The sequence below is a fragment of the Bufo bufo genome, chromosome 6 (genome assembly GCF_905171765.1).
Source record: "Bufo bufo chromosome 6, aBufBuf1.1, whole genome shotgun sequence".
Taxonomy (NCBI): Eukaryota; Metazoa; Chordata; class Amphibia; order Anura; family Bufonidae; genus Bufo; species Bufo bufo.
In genome coordinates, this window is record NC_053394.1 from 69,319,641 (window position 1) to 69,334,310 (window position 14,670).

General features: G+C 44.6%; 1 protein-coding gene across 1 annotated transcript in view; it reads left to right on the forward strand.

Annotated features, from left to right (window-relative positions):
• Positions 1-10,868, forward strand: part of PDZD7 (PDZ domain containing 7) — a 115,407-nt gene extending 104,539 nt beyond the window's left edge. Inside the window, exon 17 of the mRNA XM_040437546.1 lies at positions 9,958-10,868. Coding sequence (XP_040293480.1) covers positions 9,958-10,107 — 150 coding nt within the window. The 3' untranslated portion in view covers positions 10,108-10,868. The remainder of the gene's footprint in view (positions 1-9,957) is intronic.
• The last annotated feature ends 3,802 nt before the right edge of the window (positions 10,869-14,670 follow it).

A 14,670-nucleotide genomic window follows, 5' to 3' on the forward strand; every position in this document is an offset into this window, starting at 1 on the left:
TTTTAACTGCAGATAAGATTTCACACTCACACACGGAGCGTGATTCCCGCAATGGACTCGCTCGTGTGAAACAGCCCTAATATTGATGATCTGTCCTCAGGATAGCTCATCAGTATGTAATTGGTAGGGTTCCGATGCGAGGCACCCCCATGATCAGCTGTTTGAAGTGGCTGCGGCATCCCAGTGTAGCTTAGCAAACACAGAACTCCATTGCAGCTTAGCCTCATTCACTTGAAAGGACTAAGCTGCGTCTAGACCATGTGACCGATAAACGTGACGTCACATAGCCCAGGAGGCTTCAGCACTTACCTGAGCACCAAGGCCTCTTTAAACGGTTGATTGGTGGGGGTGGCAGGAGTCAAACCCCCACCGATCTGATGCCCTATCCTGAGGATAGTGAAGAAAAGCAGATTGACGGCAGAATCTCCAGAAACGTAAGTTATTCAAAGTGGGTCCATGACACGTGCAAAATAAGCCAATAAAGTGCTGCAATGTTTTGGCTAGCAAGTAGCCTTTGTCAAGCATACAAAGTAAAATACACGAATATAAATACTATACACAGTACCGCCCCTAGGCGGCTTCAACCAATAGTGATCGCATATTATAAAGACAAACACCTGTTACTTAACATCTACCAATAAGGTGTATAATTGCATGATTTTCCTATTTTATGACGTAAAGTCATGATTTTATTAAAGACACGGAGGCGAGTATTGCTATCTCTTTCTTTACTTAGATTAAATAGCAGCAAAGAAAAAATACAAGTCAAACAAGTTGCCATGGCAACAGAACCCTCCCCCATATGACCCAGTATAATAGGTCTGGATCCCAAACACTCCTCCTCTTTCTTTGATGGTGATTCCGCACTAGAAGAACTGAACAACCCAACTTGAAGAAAAAGTTCCAGCTGACAAAACGAAACTTAAAGGGAACCTGTCACCGGGATTTTGTGTATAGAGCTGAGGACATGGGTTGCTAGATGGCCGCTAGCACATCCGCAATATCCAGTCCCCATAGCTCCGTGTGCTTTTATTGTGTCAAAAAAACCTATTTGATACATATGCAAATTCACCTGAGATGAGTCCTGTTCCTGACTCATCTCACGTACAGGACTCATCTCAGGTTAATTTGCATATGTATTAAATCGGTTTTATTACACAATAAAAGCACACAGAGCTATGGGGACTGGGTATTGCGGATGTGCTATCGGCCATCTAGCAACCCATGTCCTCAGCTCTATACACAAAATCCCGGTGACAGGTTCCCTTTAAGACGAAATCCTCATGGAACCGGATTTGCTGAGCTGGAGAACGAAAAGGTAGACGCTGTAGTCATCCGTTGTAGCGTAATAGGTAAGTTCATCCTGAGAAAAGAAAAACATAAAAACAAAGGGTAATCGACCTTTTAAGGAAAAGGACAAAGCCACTAGCAAGATTTTAGCAACAAGGCCAACTTCAAATACAGTACGAGACTTAAAAGACATAGTATAATGAACGTATCAATCTCAGAAATAAAAATGACAACATAATAAAAAAAAAGGGGGAAGGGAGGGAGGGGCAATACTCGCCTCCGTGTCTTTAATAAAATCATGACTTTACGTCATAAAATAGGAAAATCATGCAATTTTATTACATGACACGGAGGCTCATATTGCGAGTTTAAAGCTGAGAAACAACTGAAGTAAAAACATGAGAAGAAGGACGAAAATAGAACTCACGGAATGTCGAAACCCGGGACCAGTCTGCAAGACGCATAATGTCCTCCAATCGTGCTCCGCGACTGCCATGGAAGTTGCAGCAGCACCTCTGGTGGAATGTGCGGTGAATACCGCGGTATCAATTCCCGCTTGGGACATAATCTATTTAACCCATGGAGCCAAGGTGACGCTGGTGACAGGGTGAAAAGGACGGCGATACGATAAGAAAAGTTGAGGACAAGAGGAGATACGATGAGAAGAAGTGCAAGATTCATACTCTCTCAGACAAGCGACCGGGCATAGAGACGGAGAATCCGGGAAACATGGGTAAGACACCGACCGAATATTGGTCTTGGTGCGATGAGTGATATTAAATACCACCCCATCCGGTGTAAAAGAACAAGCGTCGTAGTCTAAGGCCCTAACGTCCGAGACTCTCTTACAAGAGACCAAACAAAAAAGAGAGACCAACTTAGCGGAAAGCTGACGCAAGGAAAGTTCTGAGTTGAGCGGCCAGGACGAGAAGAGAGATAGGACAGAAGAAACGTCCCAGGTGGAAGAAAAACGTGGCCTAGGAGGACGCGAAAGGCGAGAGCCTTTAAGAAGACGACATACCAAGGGATGTTGACCCGCAAGAACCCCACTAAAACCTAGATGAGAGGCCGAAATGGCCGAACGATACAAATTGATCGTACGATAAGCCCTACCCTTGTCAAAAAGCGATGTGAGGAATTCCAGAATCTCCGTTACAGGAGCTGATAAGGGATCCACGTTCCTAACCATGCACCAGTCAGCCCAAGATTTCCAGGCCGCACGATAGGACCGTCTGGTTCCGGGAGCCCATGCGTCTTCCAAAAGACGTCTAGCTGAGTCTGAAATAGCTGCGATGTGCCAGGGTTCCCAGAGACCCTGCAGGCGAGGAGCTGCAGAGCTCCTTCTAGGATGAGGGGGTGTTGAAGACCCGAAGGATCCAGTAAGAGGTCCGGAAACATTGGGAGAAGTAATGGGCACTGAATCAGGACTTCCAATAGTTGAGGAAACCAAGATTGTGTGGTCCAAAACGGGACAATCAAGACTAGTTCGGCCCTCTGTAGGCGAATCTGAGCCAGGACAGGGGGAATCAGGGCAAATGGTGGGAAGGCATACATCAGATGTCCCGACCAGTCCTGCAACAGGGCGTCTATTGCCTCCGCGTCCGGGTCTGGACGCCAGCTGTAGAAACGGAGAAGCTGAGAGTTCAAGCGGGACGCGAAGAGGTCCAAATAAAAGGGTCCCCAAAGGGAGGATATAGAAGCAAATACCGTCGAGTCTAGCCTCCAATCGCTGGAATCGGAAAGAAAACGCGAACTCCAGTCCGCGTGAGTGTTGTGGAGACCGGGTAGGTATTCCGCGACTACGGTGATGTCCCTGGAAAGGCAGAAGGTCCAAAAATCCCGAGCCAGTCGGGACAGGGTCGATGAGTGTGTGCCTCCCATGGCGTTGACATAGCAGACAGCCGACACGTTGTCCATCCGTAGTCTGATGCTGGTTCCGGTCAATCCATTCGCAAAACTGTGAATCGCGAAGGTTCCCGCGAGTAACTCCAGGCCGTTGATGTGTAAGGCAGATTCCTCCGCAGACCAGCGTCCTCCAGTGGTCACTCCGTCGCAGTAGGCTCCCCATCCCAGAAGACTGGCATCCGAATCAACTGTAAAATCCGGACGAGAGGCGACAATCGCTTTGCCGTTCCAGACCTCCAAATTGCCAATCCACCAAGTTAACTCGTTCCTGGTTGCCACGTCCAAGGTGATCAGGTCCGAATACGAGAGGCCTGCCAGAAGGTGGGAGTTCTTGAGGCGTTGCATGGCCCGGTATTGCAGGGGAGCAGGAAAAACTGCCTGAATAGAGGCCGAAAAGAGGCCGATGACACGGGCCAGTTGACGAAGGGAGACTTGCGGGAGGGAAAGAGTCCGGTAAAGCTCCTTGCGAATCGCTTGGACCTTGGAAGACGGGTGACTGAGAGTTTCTGTAATGGAATTGATGGAGAATCCCAAAAATTCCATCTCCTGACCCGGAGTGAGACAGGATTTCTCCAGGTTGAGCAGGAAACCTAGACGGGACAAGAGGTCCATAGTCCAATCTAAATGCGTCAGAAGGGTAGCTTGGTCCCGAGCCATGAGAAGGATATCGTCGAGATAGACAATAAGACGGATCCCTTGACTGCGGAGACAGGAGACAACCGGGCGCAATAATTTTGTAAAGGCCCAAGGAGCTGAAGAAAGTCAGAATGGAAGACAAGTAAATCTCCATGTCTCCTTGCCCCAACGGAATTGAAGGAGGTCTCTGGAAACCTCGGACACTGGGACTGTCAGATAGGCGTCCTTCAGATCTAACTTTACCATCCAATCGCCGTGCAGGAGCATGTCTCTCAAGAGATGAATACCCTCCATTTTGAAATGGCGGTAACGGACGAAGGCGTTTAGCGGCCGGAGATTGATAACAGGGCGCATTTGGCCCCCTTTTTTGGCCACTAGAAACATATTGCTGAGCACTCCCATGGAGGATGATGGGGCCGGTTCTATGGCGCCCTTCTGGGATAGGGCCAATAATTCTTTGTGCAAAAGAAGGAGTTTTGGAGCAGGAAGGTGGTAAGGTACTGGAGGGGGAATGTAGACCTGAGATCTGGTTAGCTCTATTCGGAAAAGCACAGTAGAGAGAACCCATGGGTCCGAGGTAATTGTAGCCCAAAAGTGGGAAAAAAGACGGAGTCTGCCCCCTACCCAGGTAACTGAAGAAAGGGGAGGGGTTGGTAGACTTACCGAATGAACGTCTTGAAGTTGGGAAACCTCTGGAGCCTCTGGATCTCCAAGCCGGGCCACGAGAGAGGAAGAAGGTAGACGGCTGTCTGGATTCCTGATTCGAGCCTCAGTATATGAAGGAGCCTCGACCCGAACCACGGGTCTGGAACAATGAACGGCCGGACCCTAGAGCTGCCGACCCTGGTGGAGACCCGACCTTGAAAAACGTGTCTCATAGACGTCTGTGCCTTATCCAAGGCCGTAAAGGCCCCAACAAAACGGGAGAGATCTTTTATAAAAGAATCTCCAAAAAGGAGGCCTTGGGCATCTTTACCCGCTTCGGTTAATGCCAAATTTGAGAGTTTTGGCTCAATCTTAAATAGTATGGCTTTACGTCTCTCAATAGAGAGGGACGTATTAATATTTCCAGTGATACACACAGCACGCTGGACCCAACCCCGTAGCTCTTCTGGGTCTACTAGCGTGTTTTGAGCTTTAGCGGACTCAGCCAACTCAAATATTTTTGTCAGGGGGCCTAAAATATCTAAGACCTTGTCTTGACAGGCTTTTAGAGCAGATTCAAGCCCTCTGCTGGGATTTCATCCCGACTTAGCTAAATATTGGGACATCTTCGGGTCCACAATAGGGGTCTCACAGACCTTATTCGGAACAATTGGCCTGGGGCATTCAGCTTTTAACTTATTTCTAGCCTCTTTACTAAGAGGTTGGCGTACTCTCGCCTCAAAGTATTTGGCAACATGCTCTGAGGGGAGCCATTCTGAGGATCTGGGATGGTGAAGAGCATCCGGGTCAAAAAGCGGTTCACCAGCTGGGTCTAGAATGGCCAAGGAAGGTTCAAAAGAACCGTCAGTATTAGAAGTAAGGGGTATGGCCGGGGTAGAAGATGGGCCGGGGGGGGGGGGGGTCCATATCTAAAAGGAGTAAACCCTCCTCCTCTGCACCACAGAAAGAATTATCCTGTGCCTCCTCATCCGAATAATGATCGGAGTCTGAATTGGTGTAATGTTGCGCTCTGGCGCATTTCCATTGCCTCGCCTTTTCTGCCTGGCGGGCGTAGGCTCTTTTGCGCGAACGAGGCGCGCTATCTAGGGTGGCAGGTAACTCACCAACATCACTGGTTCTGGAGGCAGGTAAATCAGGGGCAGCCGCCCGAGAGCTAGAGAGTGCAGGGATGGTATTATCTTTAGAGGGCAGATTATGCAATGAGAAAGCCTCAGAGATGGAGTGAAATATGGCAGAAGCCATGGACCCCATAGCCGATTGAATGGCCATAGCTACAGAGCGCTGAATTGCCAGCGCCTGATCATCAGACTGAACAGAGGCAGACTCCTCCTGGGCAAGAGACAACTGCTCCAAGTCCCTAGGAGTGGGGGTGCGCTGATTGTGATCAGTCATGGTAAAAGCACTGAAGGTATAAATATTGGTAGGTTGTGGTGGCTCACTAGCAAGTAGTTAAGGTATGGTGCTGCAAGCTCATATAGAGGGAATCACCCAACCCTCTCTTAAAAGGCAAATGTAGTAATAGGAAAATGGTCCCCTGAGGAAGAGAGAGTGAATCTACCCGTAACGCGTATGAAACAAGTGATGTACCTGCATTGAAAAGCCTCCGATAATACTGTATGGCCATACAGAAGAAAATTTCTACAGTAAAGGATTAACTATTCTTATCGTCGAAAGCTGCACCAAAGGAAATTGCGGAACAGAGTGACAACTCCCGCGATCTTTGGAACTCCCGCGAAATTTAAACCAGCTTGCTTTATGGAGCGACTGAATAAGCCGGCAAACATTTAAAGCTCCATTGAAGAAATAGGGAGACAGCAGACGCTAGACGGTAAGCCAAATATCGATTTAAAGTTTTCTTCAATTCAAAGCTCATATCGACCTTAAAAGGATATGCCATAAGAGACTTTTCACATTATCAGGATTCCTGTGGACACTTTATGAACATATTGCGCTCCCAGTGAATACACCTACAACATTTTCAGTGACATTCAGTTTCCCAAATTGGGATAGAGTGCTAGAAGATAATACCCCCTCTTTCCCAAATAACAGCATATATTTGAAGTTTTTTGGTGTGATATATATTATTGAATTTATCGACACTATTGAGTGGTATCGAATATTCTATCGAATATTTCAACATTGAATTTTCTACCATTCAATTTATCGAATATTTCTATCGAATATATTTTTATTGAATATAGTATCGATCATATCTACCACAATATATGTGACTGTAATGTTGTATATTATTGCTACATTGTTCTTATAAATTTTATTACTTGTATTTTATGGGGATTTAATAAATATTTTCTGCATATGTCAATCTGGTTGCCAAGTGTATGAGTGCTCGCTCATTTTCCTATTACTACAAGGTATAAATATGCCTGAGTAATATATGGCCTGGGACAGAACCAGAGAAAACAGTACAGCGACGGGGCACTAATATATCTAAGGGCGCCAGCTATAACAAACCTAGAGGCCGGCAGGAAGAACAGGGAAAATCACTAAGAGACACAGAGCGCTATTGCTGAAAAAACCGCCCGCTCAGAAGTACTAGTGAGCGGTCACAAGCGAGATCTCGCGATGCTGGACGCAAGAAAGCGCGAGATCTCGCGAGAACAGGGGAAAAAACGGTGCGAAAGATCCAAGAAGAAGCTGGAGAGGAGACAAGATAAGAATATGGCGGCCGAAGTCCCGCGAGACAATGGCCGCCCGATGGGAGCGCGCAGGAAGCGAGCAGAAAGGTAAGACCGAACGGACCAGGCAAAAAAGGGGGGGGGGAGGACGGAAAGGAACGGAACCCTGTGGAACAAAACCCCCCCAGAGAAGACCCACAGAATAAATAAATTAACAAACTAATATATATAGATAGACCTAAGGAGGGAAAATATATTCAAATATACACAGTAACAGCAACTAAAGGAAGTAGAAAAACTGCCTAAATAAAAGGGGGGAAGCGAAAGAAGGAAGGGAATAAATCCCTAACAATATGAAGCTCCCACAGATTTTAGCCCACACAAAGTACTTATCTGTGGACAGCAGCAGCAAAGAAAGAGGAGGAGTGTTTGGGATCCAGACCTATTATACTGGGTCATATGGGGGAGGGTTCTGTTGCCATGGCAACTTGTTTGACTTGTATTTTTTCTTTGCTGCTATTTAATCTAAGTAAAGAAAGAGATAGCAATATGAGCCTCCGTGTCATGTAATAAAATTCACGTGCATGTCCCCTCCATAACCCAATGAAAGAAGACCACTGTTGATTACCTAACAAGGGGTGGCAGCATCCCAAAAGCCCGCATCATGCATACTGCCATTAGCGTCCCTGAATTCCAAACGCACATGTCCAGAACTTCATCCTACCAGTATAGTGATACCTAGCTGTCACGTGTTCAGTCAGTGGTCACCTGACCTGCCGCATCATAGAAGAAGTGATCACCTGACTGGACACATGACTGCATCACCTAACTTCTCCACCCACATGCCTACAAAGTGCGTCTAAGTTACCATGGAGACCAGGTCACATGCTGTTTTCCACAATCATGTGGTCACAAAATGCGTCTCCATTGCCATGGAAACTAACTAGTATATCAACAAGGGATCTATACTGAAATCATCGGTAGATCAACCATGTATATTCAAATGTCATGAAAGATATGGTTGAGAGGTTTACTAACAGAGGATATCCACGTAGATTGCTATGTAGAGCTTTGGGAGTGTACGAGATGAGGGACAGACGTTTCCAGCTCCGCAAAAAAAGGGCAATTTCCCATGCTTGGAATGCTGCAATTGTGGGAATATGATCAAAGGTGATACTTTTTCACACCCATACACAGTATCTATATACAGAGTTAATGGATACTATACATGTAGATCTACGTATGTGATCTACATGATACAGTGTCCATGTAGTTTGACGTACATTGGAGAGACAACTATGGAAATCAGAGAAAGAATCAACAAACATAAAAGTACGATTCGGAAAAGGATGCTTGACAAACCAGTGGCTAGACATTTTGTGGAGACAGGCCACTCAGTCAACCAGTTGAGATTTCGGGTGATTGACTCAGTGGGTAAATTGAGAAGAGGGGGCGATAGAGAGATGATTTTAAGAAAGAAGAAATTTAAGTGGATCTATACTTTGAAGACATTACAACCCCATGGTTTAAATATTGAATTAAATGTGAGTGGTATAGATTAATTTGTCATTACCAGTCTATAGCCAATTTACTAACTTTAAGTTGTTTTTAATAGTTTTGTATTTTTCTTCTCTTTTAGATCGGGGGAGAGGCACTCGGATGGCCAGTCATGCATACAGAAAACTTTTTAGCGCGGATCTTTTTGGCATGTTTATTTATATTGCCAAATACTCGCAGATACATGCCCTTTGATCATGACATTTGAATATACTGTACATGGTTGATCTACCGATGATTTTGGTATAGATCCCTTGTTGATATACTAGTTAGTTTCCATGGCAATGGTAACGCTTTTTGTGGCCACATGATTGTGGATAACAGCACGTGACCTGGTCCCCATGGTAACTTAGACGCACTTTGTTGGCATGTGGGCAGAGAAGTTAGGTGATGCGGTCATGTGTCCAGTCAGGTGATCGCTTCTTCTATGACGTGGCAGGTCAGGTGACCACTGACTGAACACGTGACAGCTAGGTATCACTATGCTGATAGGATGAAGTTCTGGCGGTATGCATGATGCGGGCGTTCCGGATGCTGTCACCCCCTCTTAGGTAATCAACAGTGGTCTTCTTTCATTGGGTTATGGAGGGGACATGCACGTGAATTATACACCTTATTGGTAGATGTTAAGTAACAGGTGTTTGTCTTTATAATATGCGATCACTATTGGTTGAAGCCCCCTAGGGGCGGTACTGTGTATAGTATTTATATTTGCGTATTTTACTTTATATGTATGCTTGACAAAGGCTCCTTGCTAGCCGAAACGTTGCAGCACTTTATTGGCTTATTTTGCACATGTGTCATATGGACCCACTTTGAATAAATCACGTTTCTTTTCTTCACTATTCGAATGACCATTGTGTATCTGATGTCGTGATGGGCTGAAGCATTCTGGATTATGCCTTCACGGTAGTGAGTGCTGCTCTGAACACTATTATCACTATCCTCAGGATAGGTCATCAGTATTAAAGAGTCGGACAAACCCTTTGCGCATACTGTAGCGAAAGCCTAACTACATTTAAAGTATGGCTAGCAGAGTCATAAATCCCATCCTCTACACACAAAAGAACTGATTTGTCTTCTGAGCCTCTGGACCTCACAGCAGCTGGCTGGAGTTACATGCATGACCCATAACATTACAGGGGCATTATTTCTTTTTTGATGTGTTAGGTTTTAATGATTAGTATAAGACACTTGAAAATAAATTAGAACATTGAATTATTAGATAATAAATTGTTAATTGACGCATGTTTTACGATATTTCTAGGCTGGTTATGAACTGGTGTCAGTTGACGGGGAGACTATGCAGAATGTGACTCACCAGCGGGCAGTGAATGTGATTCGCCAGTCCTACAGCAACAAGCAAAAGGAGCCCATGGAGATAGTTGTTAAAATTCCAACGAAAACTGAACAATAACAATATGTTACCCCTCAGTTTGTTATCCGTGCAGTTTCCCTCTGGTACAGTATAGAAACAACAGAGGGAAACCGATGCCAGAACTGATCTCATGGTCTTCTGTCAGATCATTCCTTGCATCTAGTGCATCAGTTTTAGGGCTCATGCACACTAACGTATTTTCTTTCCACGTCCGTTCCGTGTTTTTTTTGCGGACCGTATATGGAACCATTCATTTCAATGGGTTCGCAAAAAAAAAACTAAAGGTACTCCATGTGCATTCCATTTTCCTATGTCCGGATTTCTGTTCCGGAGAAAAATAGAACATGTCCTATTATTGTCCGCATTACGAACAAGGATAGTACTGTTTTATTTGGGGCCAGCTGTTCCGTTCTGCAAAATACGGAATGCACACGGACGTCATCCGCATTTTTTGCGGATCCGTTTTTTGCGGACCGCAATATACATACGGTCGTGTGAACAAGCCCTAATGTCAGGTTGAGCCCCAGTGGACAGGAAAACAGCGTGTAGAATTTGTCCTGTCCAGCTGTTTCAGGTCATCAGACCAATGTACAAAGATGTCATCAGTTGTATCTGGCACGGCATAAAACAACTAGCCGGACACAACTAATATACTATATGTGTACCCAGCCTAAACTTCAAGGAATAAAAGTTAAATATTGATGCCCTATCCTTAGGCTAGGTAATTAATATCAGATGGTTGGGGACCGTCACCCCAACGATCAGCTGTTTGAAGGGACCAGGGCACCCAGACAAGCGCTGTTGCTCTCATTCACTTGAATGGAACTGAGCTACACAAAGGACGTGACTGATGGACGTGACGCCACAGGCCAAGGAAGAGGCTGTGACGCGTGGATGAGGCCCCTTACATCAACTATTTGGCAGGGGTGCCAAGAGTCGTATCCCCAACAATCTGATATTGATGACCTGTCCTAAGGATTGGTCATCAATACATAGGTCCCGGGCAACACCTTTAACTTACAAAACTTTCTAGCCTCTGCTAGGACCAGCAATATCTGTTTTCACTGCAAGTGCCTAATGTGTTTCCCTTATTCTTCCGGCTAAACCCGTGCACTTCCCGGATTGTCCTATCTGAATTAGCACCAAGAGTTACACGTGATTCCATTTATACAAGTGCAGAGCCGAGGACAGACCACGTTAACCTTTATTATTTTTTTTATTATGTACATACTTTTGTAGAATGTAATAATAAAAGTTTTTACGGTACTACTGTTGTCAAACCAAAACCGGTTCTGTCTGTTTCATTAATTTACACAGAGAATAAAGGAGTCATACCCCCTAAGTCCCCTTCAAGGGTCAAGCACAGAAGACAGGAAGGGCTCTACTCCCTACAGAGAGCAATGAGCATATCTCCTAAGTTTGCCCTAATTAAAATGAATGTCCACGTCGTACCACTCTTACTTTTTTTAGGTCCAAATTCTCTGCTGGTTTATTGTGTGTGTGTATAAATATATATATTAATTACAGTCCTCATGAAAAGTTTAAGACCACTTGAAAAATGGCAAAAAATCATATTTAGCATGGCTGGATCTTAACAAGGTTCCAAGTAGAGCTTCAACATGCAACAAGAAGAAATGGGAGTGAGACAAAACATTTTTTGAGCATTCAATTTAATGAAAACAACGAATAAACTGAAACAGGCTGTTCTTCAGCTGATCAAAAGTTTAGGACCACACCTCCAAAAAAAAACTAAACCCCCCCCAAAACAGAAATCCAACTTCCAAACATGAAGCTCCGCCGTTATTGTTTATCACTTCAAAAATTTGTTTCGGCATGCTTGATGCAAGCGTTTCCATGAGGTGAGTGCGAACATTTCTCAAAGTGGTGAAGACGGCCGCACGAAGGCCATCTACTGTCTGGAACTGTTGTCCATTTTTGTAAACTTCCCTTGCCATCCATCCCCAAAGGTTCTCAATTGGATTTAGATCAGGGAAACACGCAGGATGGGCCAAAAGAGTGATGTTATTCTCCTGGGAGAAGTCCCTTGTGCTGCGGGCATTGTGTACTGTAGCGTTGTCCTGTTGAAAAACCCAGTTGTTACCACACAGACGAGGGCCCTCAGTCATGAGGAATGCTCTCTGCAACATCTGGACATAGCCAGCGGTCGTTTGACGCCCCTGCACTTCCTGAAGCTCCATTGTTCAACTGAAGGAAAAAGCACCCCAGACCATTATGGCGCCCCCTTCACTGTGGCGCGTAAAAAACATGTCAGGTGGGATCTGCTTGTCATGCCAGTAACGTTGGAAACCATCAGGACCATCAAGGTTACATTTTTTCTCATCAGAGAATAAAACTTTCTTCCACCTTTGAATGTCCCATGTTTGGTGCTCTCTTGCAAAGTCCAAACGAGCAGTTCTGTGGCGTTCAAGGAGACAATGTCTTTGAAGACGTTTTTTGTTTTTGAAGCCCTTCAGTCTCAGATGCCGTCTGATGGTTATGGGGCTGCAATCAGCACCAGTAAGGGCCTTAATTTGGGTCGAGGATCGTCCAGTGTCTTGATGGACAGCCAATTGGATCCTCCAGCTCAGTGCTGATGAAATTTTTCTTGGTCTTCCACTTGACTTTTTTGTTCCATAACCCTCAGGATCATTTAAGAAATTCCAAATGACTGTCGTACTGCGTCCCACCTCAGCAGCAATGGCGCGCTGTGAGAGACCCTGCTTATGCAGTTCAACAACCCGACCACGTTCAAAAAGGGAGAGTTTTTTTGCCTTTGCCATCACAACGTGTGACTACCTGACCGAAAATGACAATGAATCCACATCTTTGCACAGATTTGGCCTTTTTTTCCAAATAATTGAATGCTCAAAAAATGTTTTGTCTCACTCTCATTTCTTCTTGTTGCATGTTGAAGCTCTATTTGGAACCTTGTTACGATCCAACAAGGTAAAATATGATTTGCCATTTTTCAAGTGGTCTTAAACTTTTGATCAGGACTGTATATATATATATATATATATATATATATATATATATATGCTTTTTGACTTGATGCAGCCACCACTAGGGGGAGCAAATTGCACTTGGATCTATACAGGTAGTGTTGAACTCATTGAGAGCTGTATAAATCTGTCTGTAGTGAGCTCCCCTAGTAGTGATTGCAGGTAACTGCTGTGACAGTGTCATGGAAAGCTGGAGAGACAGATAGCATTCACATACCCTATCTCAGGTACATACCAACTAATTCACAATCCAACGATGGCTTGTATCCATGGTGTGTGACAGTGTCGAACTGGGATTCCTTGGGTCCACCAGAGGAAATTATTCTTAATTATTATCATCTATATAGTCTAATAGGTTGATTAGGTTGAGTATGATTCAAATAAATAGACCCTAGTGGCAAAAGATAAGCTCCAAAGGCAGTTCCAAATGTGTGTTAGTAAAATATATAAAATCACTAGATATTTATTATATTAGACATTAATTTATTAAAAGTTACAATTAAATACACTCATTCCGTTAGATAAAGCAAAAAGTGGCCAACAAGAAGGGGATCATAGGGTGAATAAGTTAAGCTACTTGGTCCCTCAAGGGGTGCGTTATGTTCCCCTGTTTGTGTAACTTACAATAGGCACAACACCAGTGAAAGCTTAGGAAACGGGAGCAGAGGTTTGTGCAGCCGATGCTATCGTTGTTCTCCAGAGAAATGGCCAATTGACCAGAGGAGTAGGAAAACCACAGGAAGGGAACTGGTAGACGGCTTAAAGAAGAACTCCTGCAAAAAAAATTATTCTCTGACCTGTTAGAAAGGTACATGATGTAATCTTTAGTGAATGTAATCTTCTTACCAGTGACTTTATATGTGAGTTATCCCCTCCCTTCTGATCCTCAGCTGTGTCATGTGACCAGCACTCAGTTTTTCCAAATAACACAGCATCTTATGTGTAGACAGGAAGTTTCTCTATGTATTCCTATGGGAGCCTCAATGTCATTCTCATAGGAATGAATAGAGAAGTAACTGACTTCCTGTCCTGTGTTGGTTGGAGATCAGAGTGCTGGTCACATGACACAGCTGAGGAGTGGAAGGGAGGTTATAACAAATACAGTCACCGGTACGAAGATTACCTTCACTACAGATTACATCATGCACCTTTCTAACAGGTCAGAGAATAAAAACATTTCTGGGAGTGCCACTTTAAGCCTCACTCTATGTAAAGCCTTTATTAAATATTGTTTTTCACATGGACAGCTCAGGTATCCATGGTACTCAGGACCCCAAAAAAGCTGTCCATGTGAAAAACAATATTTAATAAAGGCTGTGGAGTTTATTACTACATTGGTTATGAGTTTTCGCCTATCTACTATCACTTTAGAGTGAGACTTAAGCCTCCCACCCGTTCCCTTCCGTTAGATAATGGCTTTAACATTTACAAAATGAGCAATTAAAGGTATAATCGCCCACAAAGCCATGTCAGCATACTCTCATGTCATATGTTATTACTTGCCGTCAGGGCCGGCTCCAGGTTCATGTGGGCCCTTGGGCGATAAATCCCAGTAGGCCCCCTTGAGGCCTTTTTTTTACATTTATATGTCCCCCTGTGG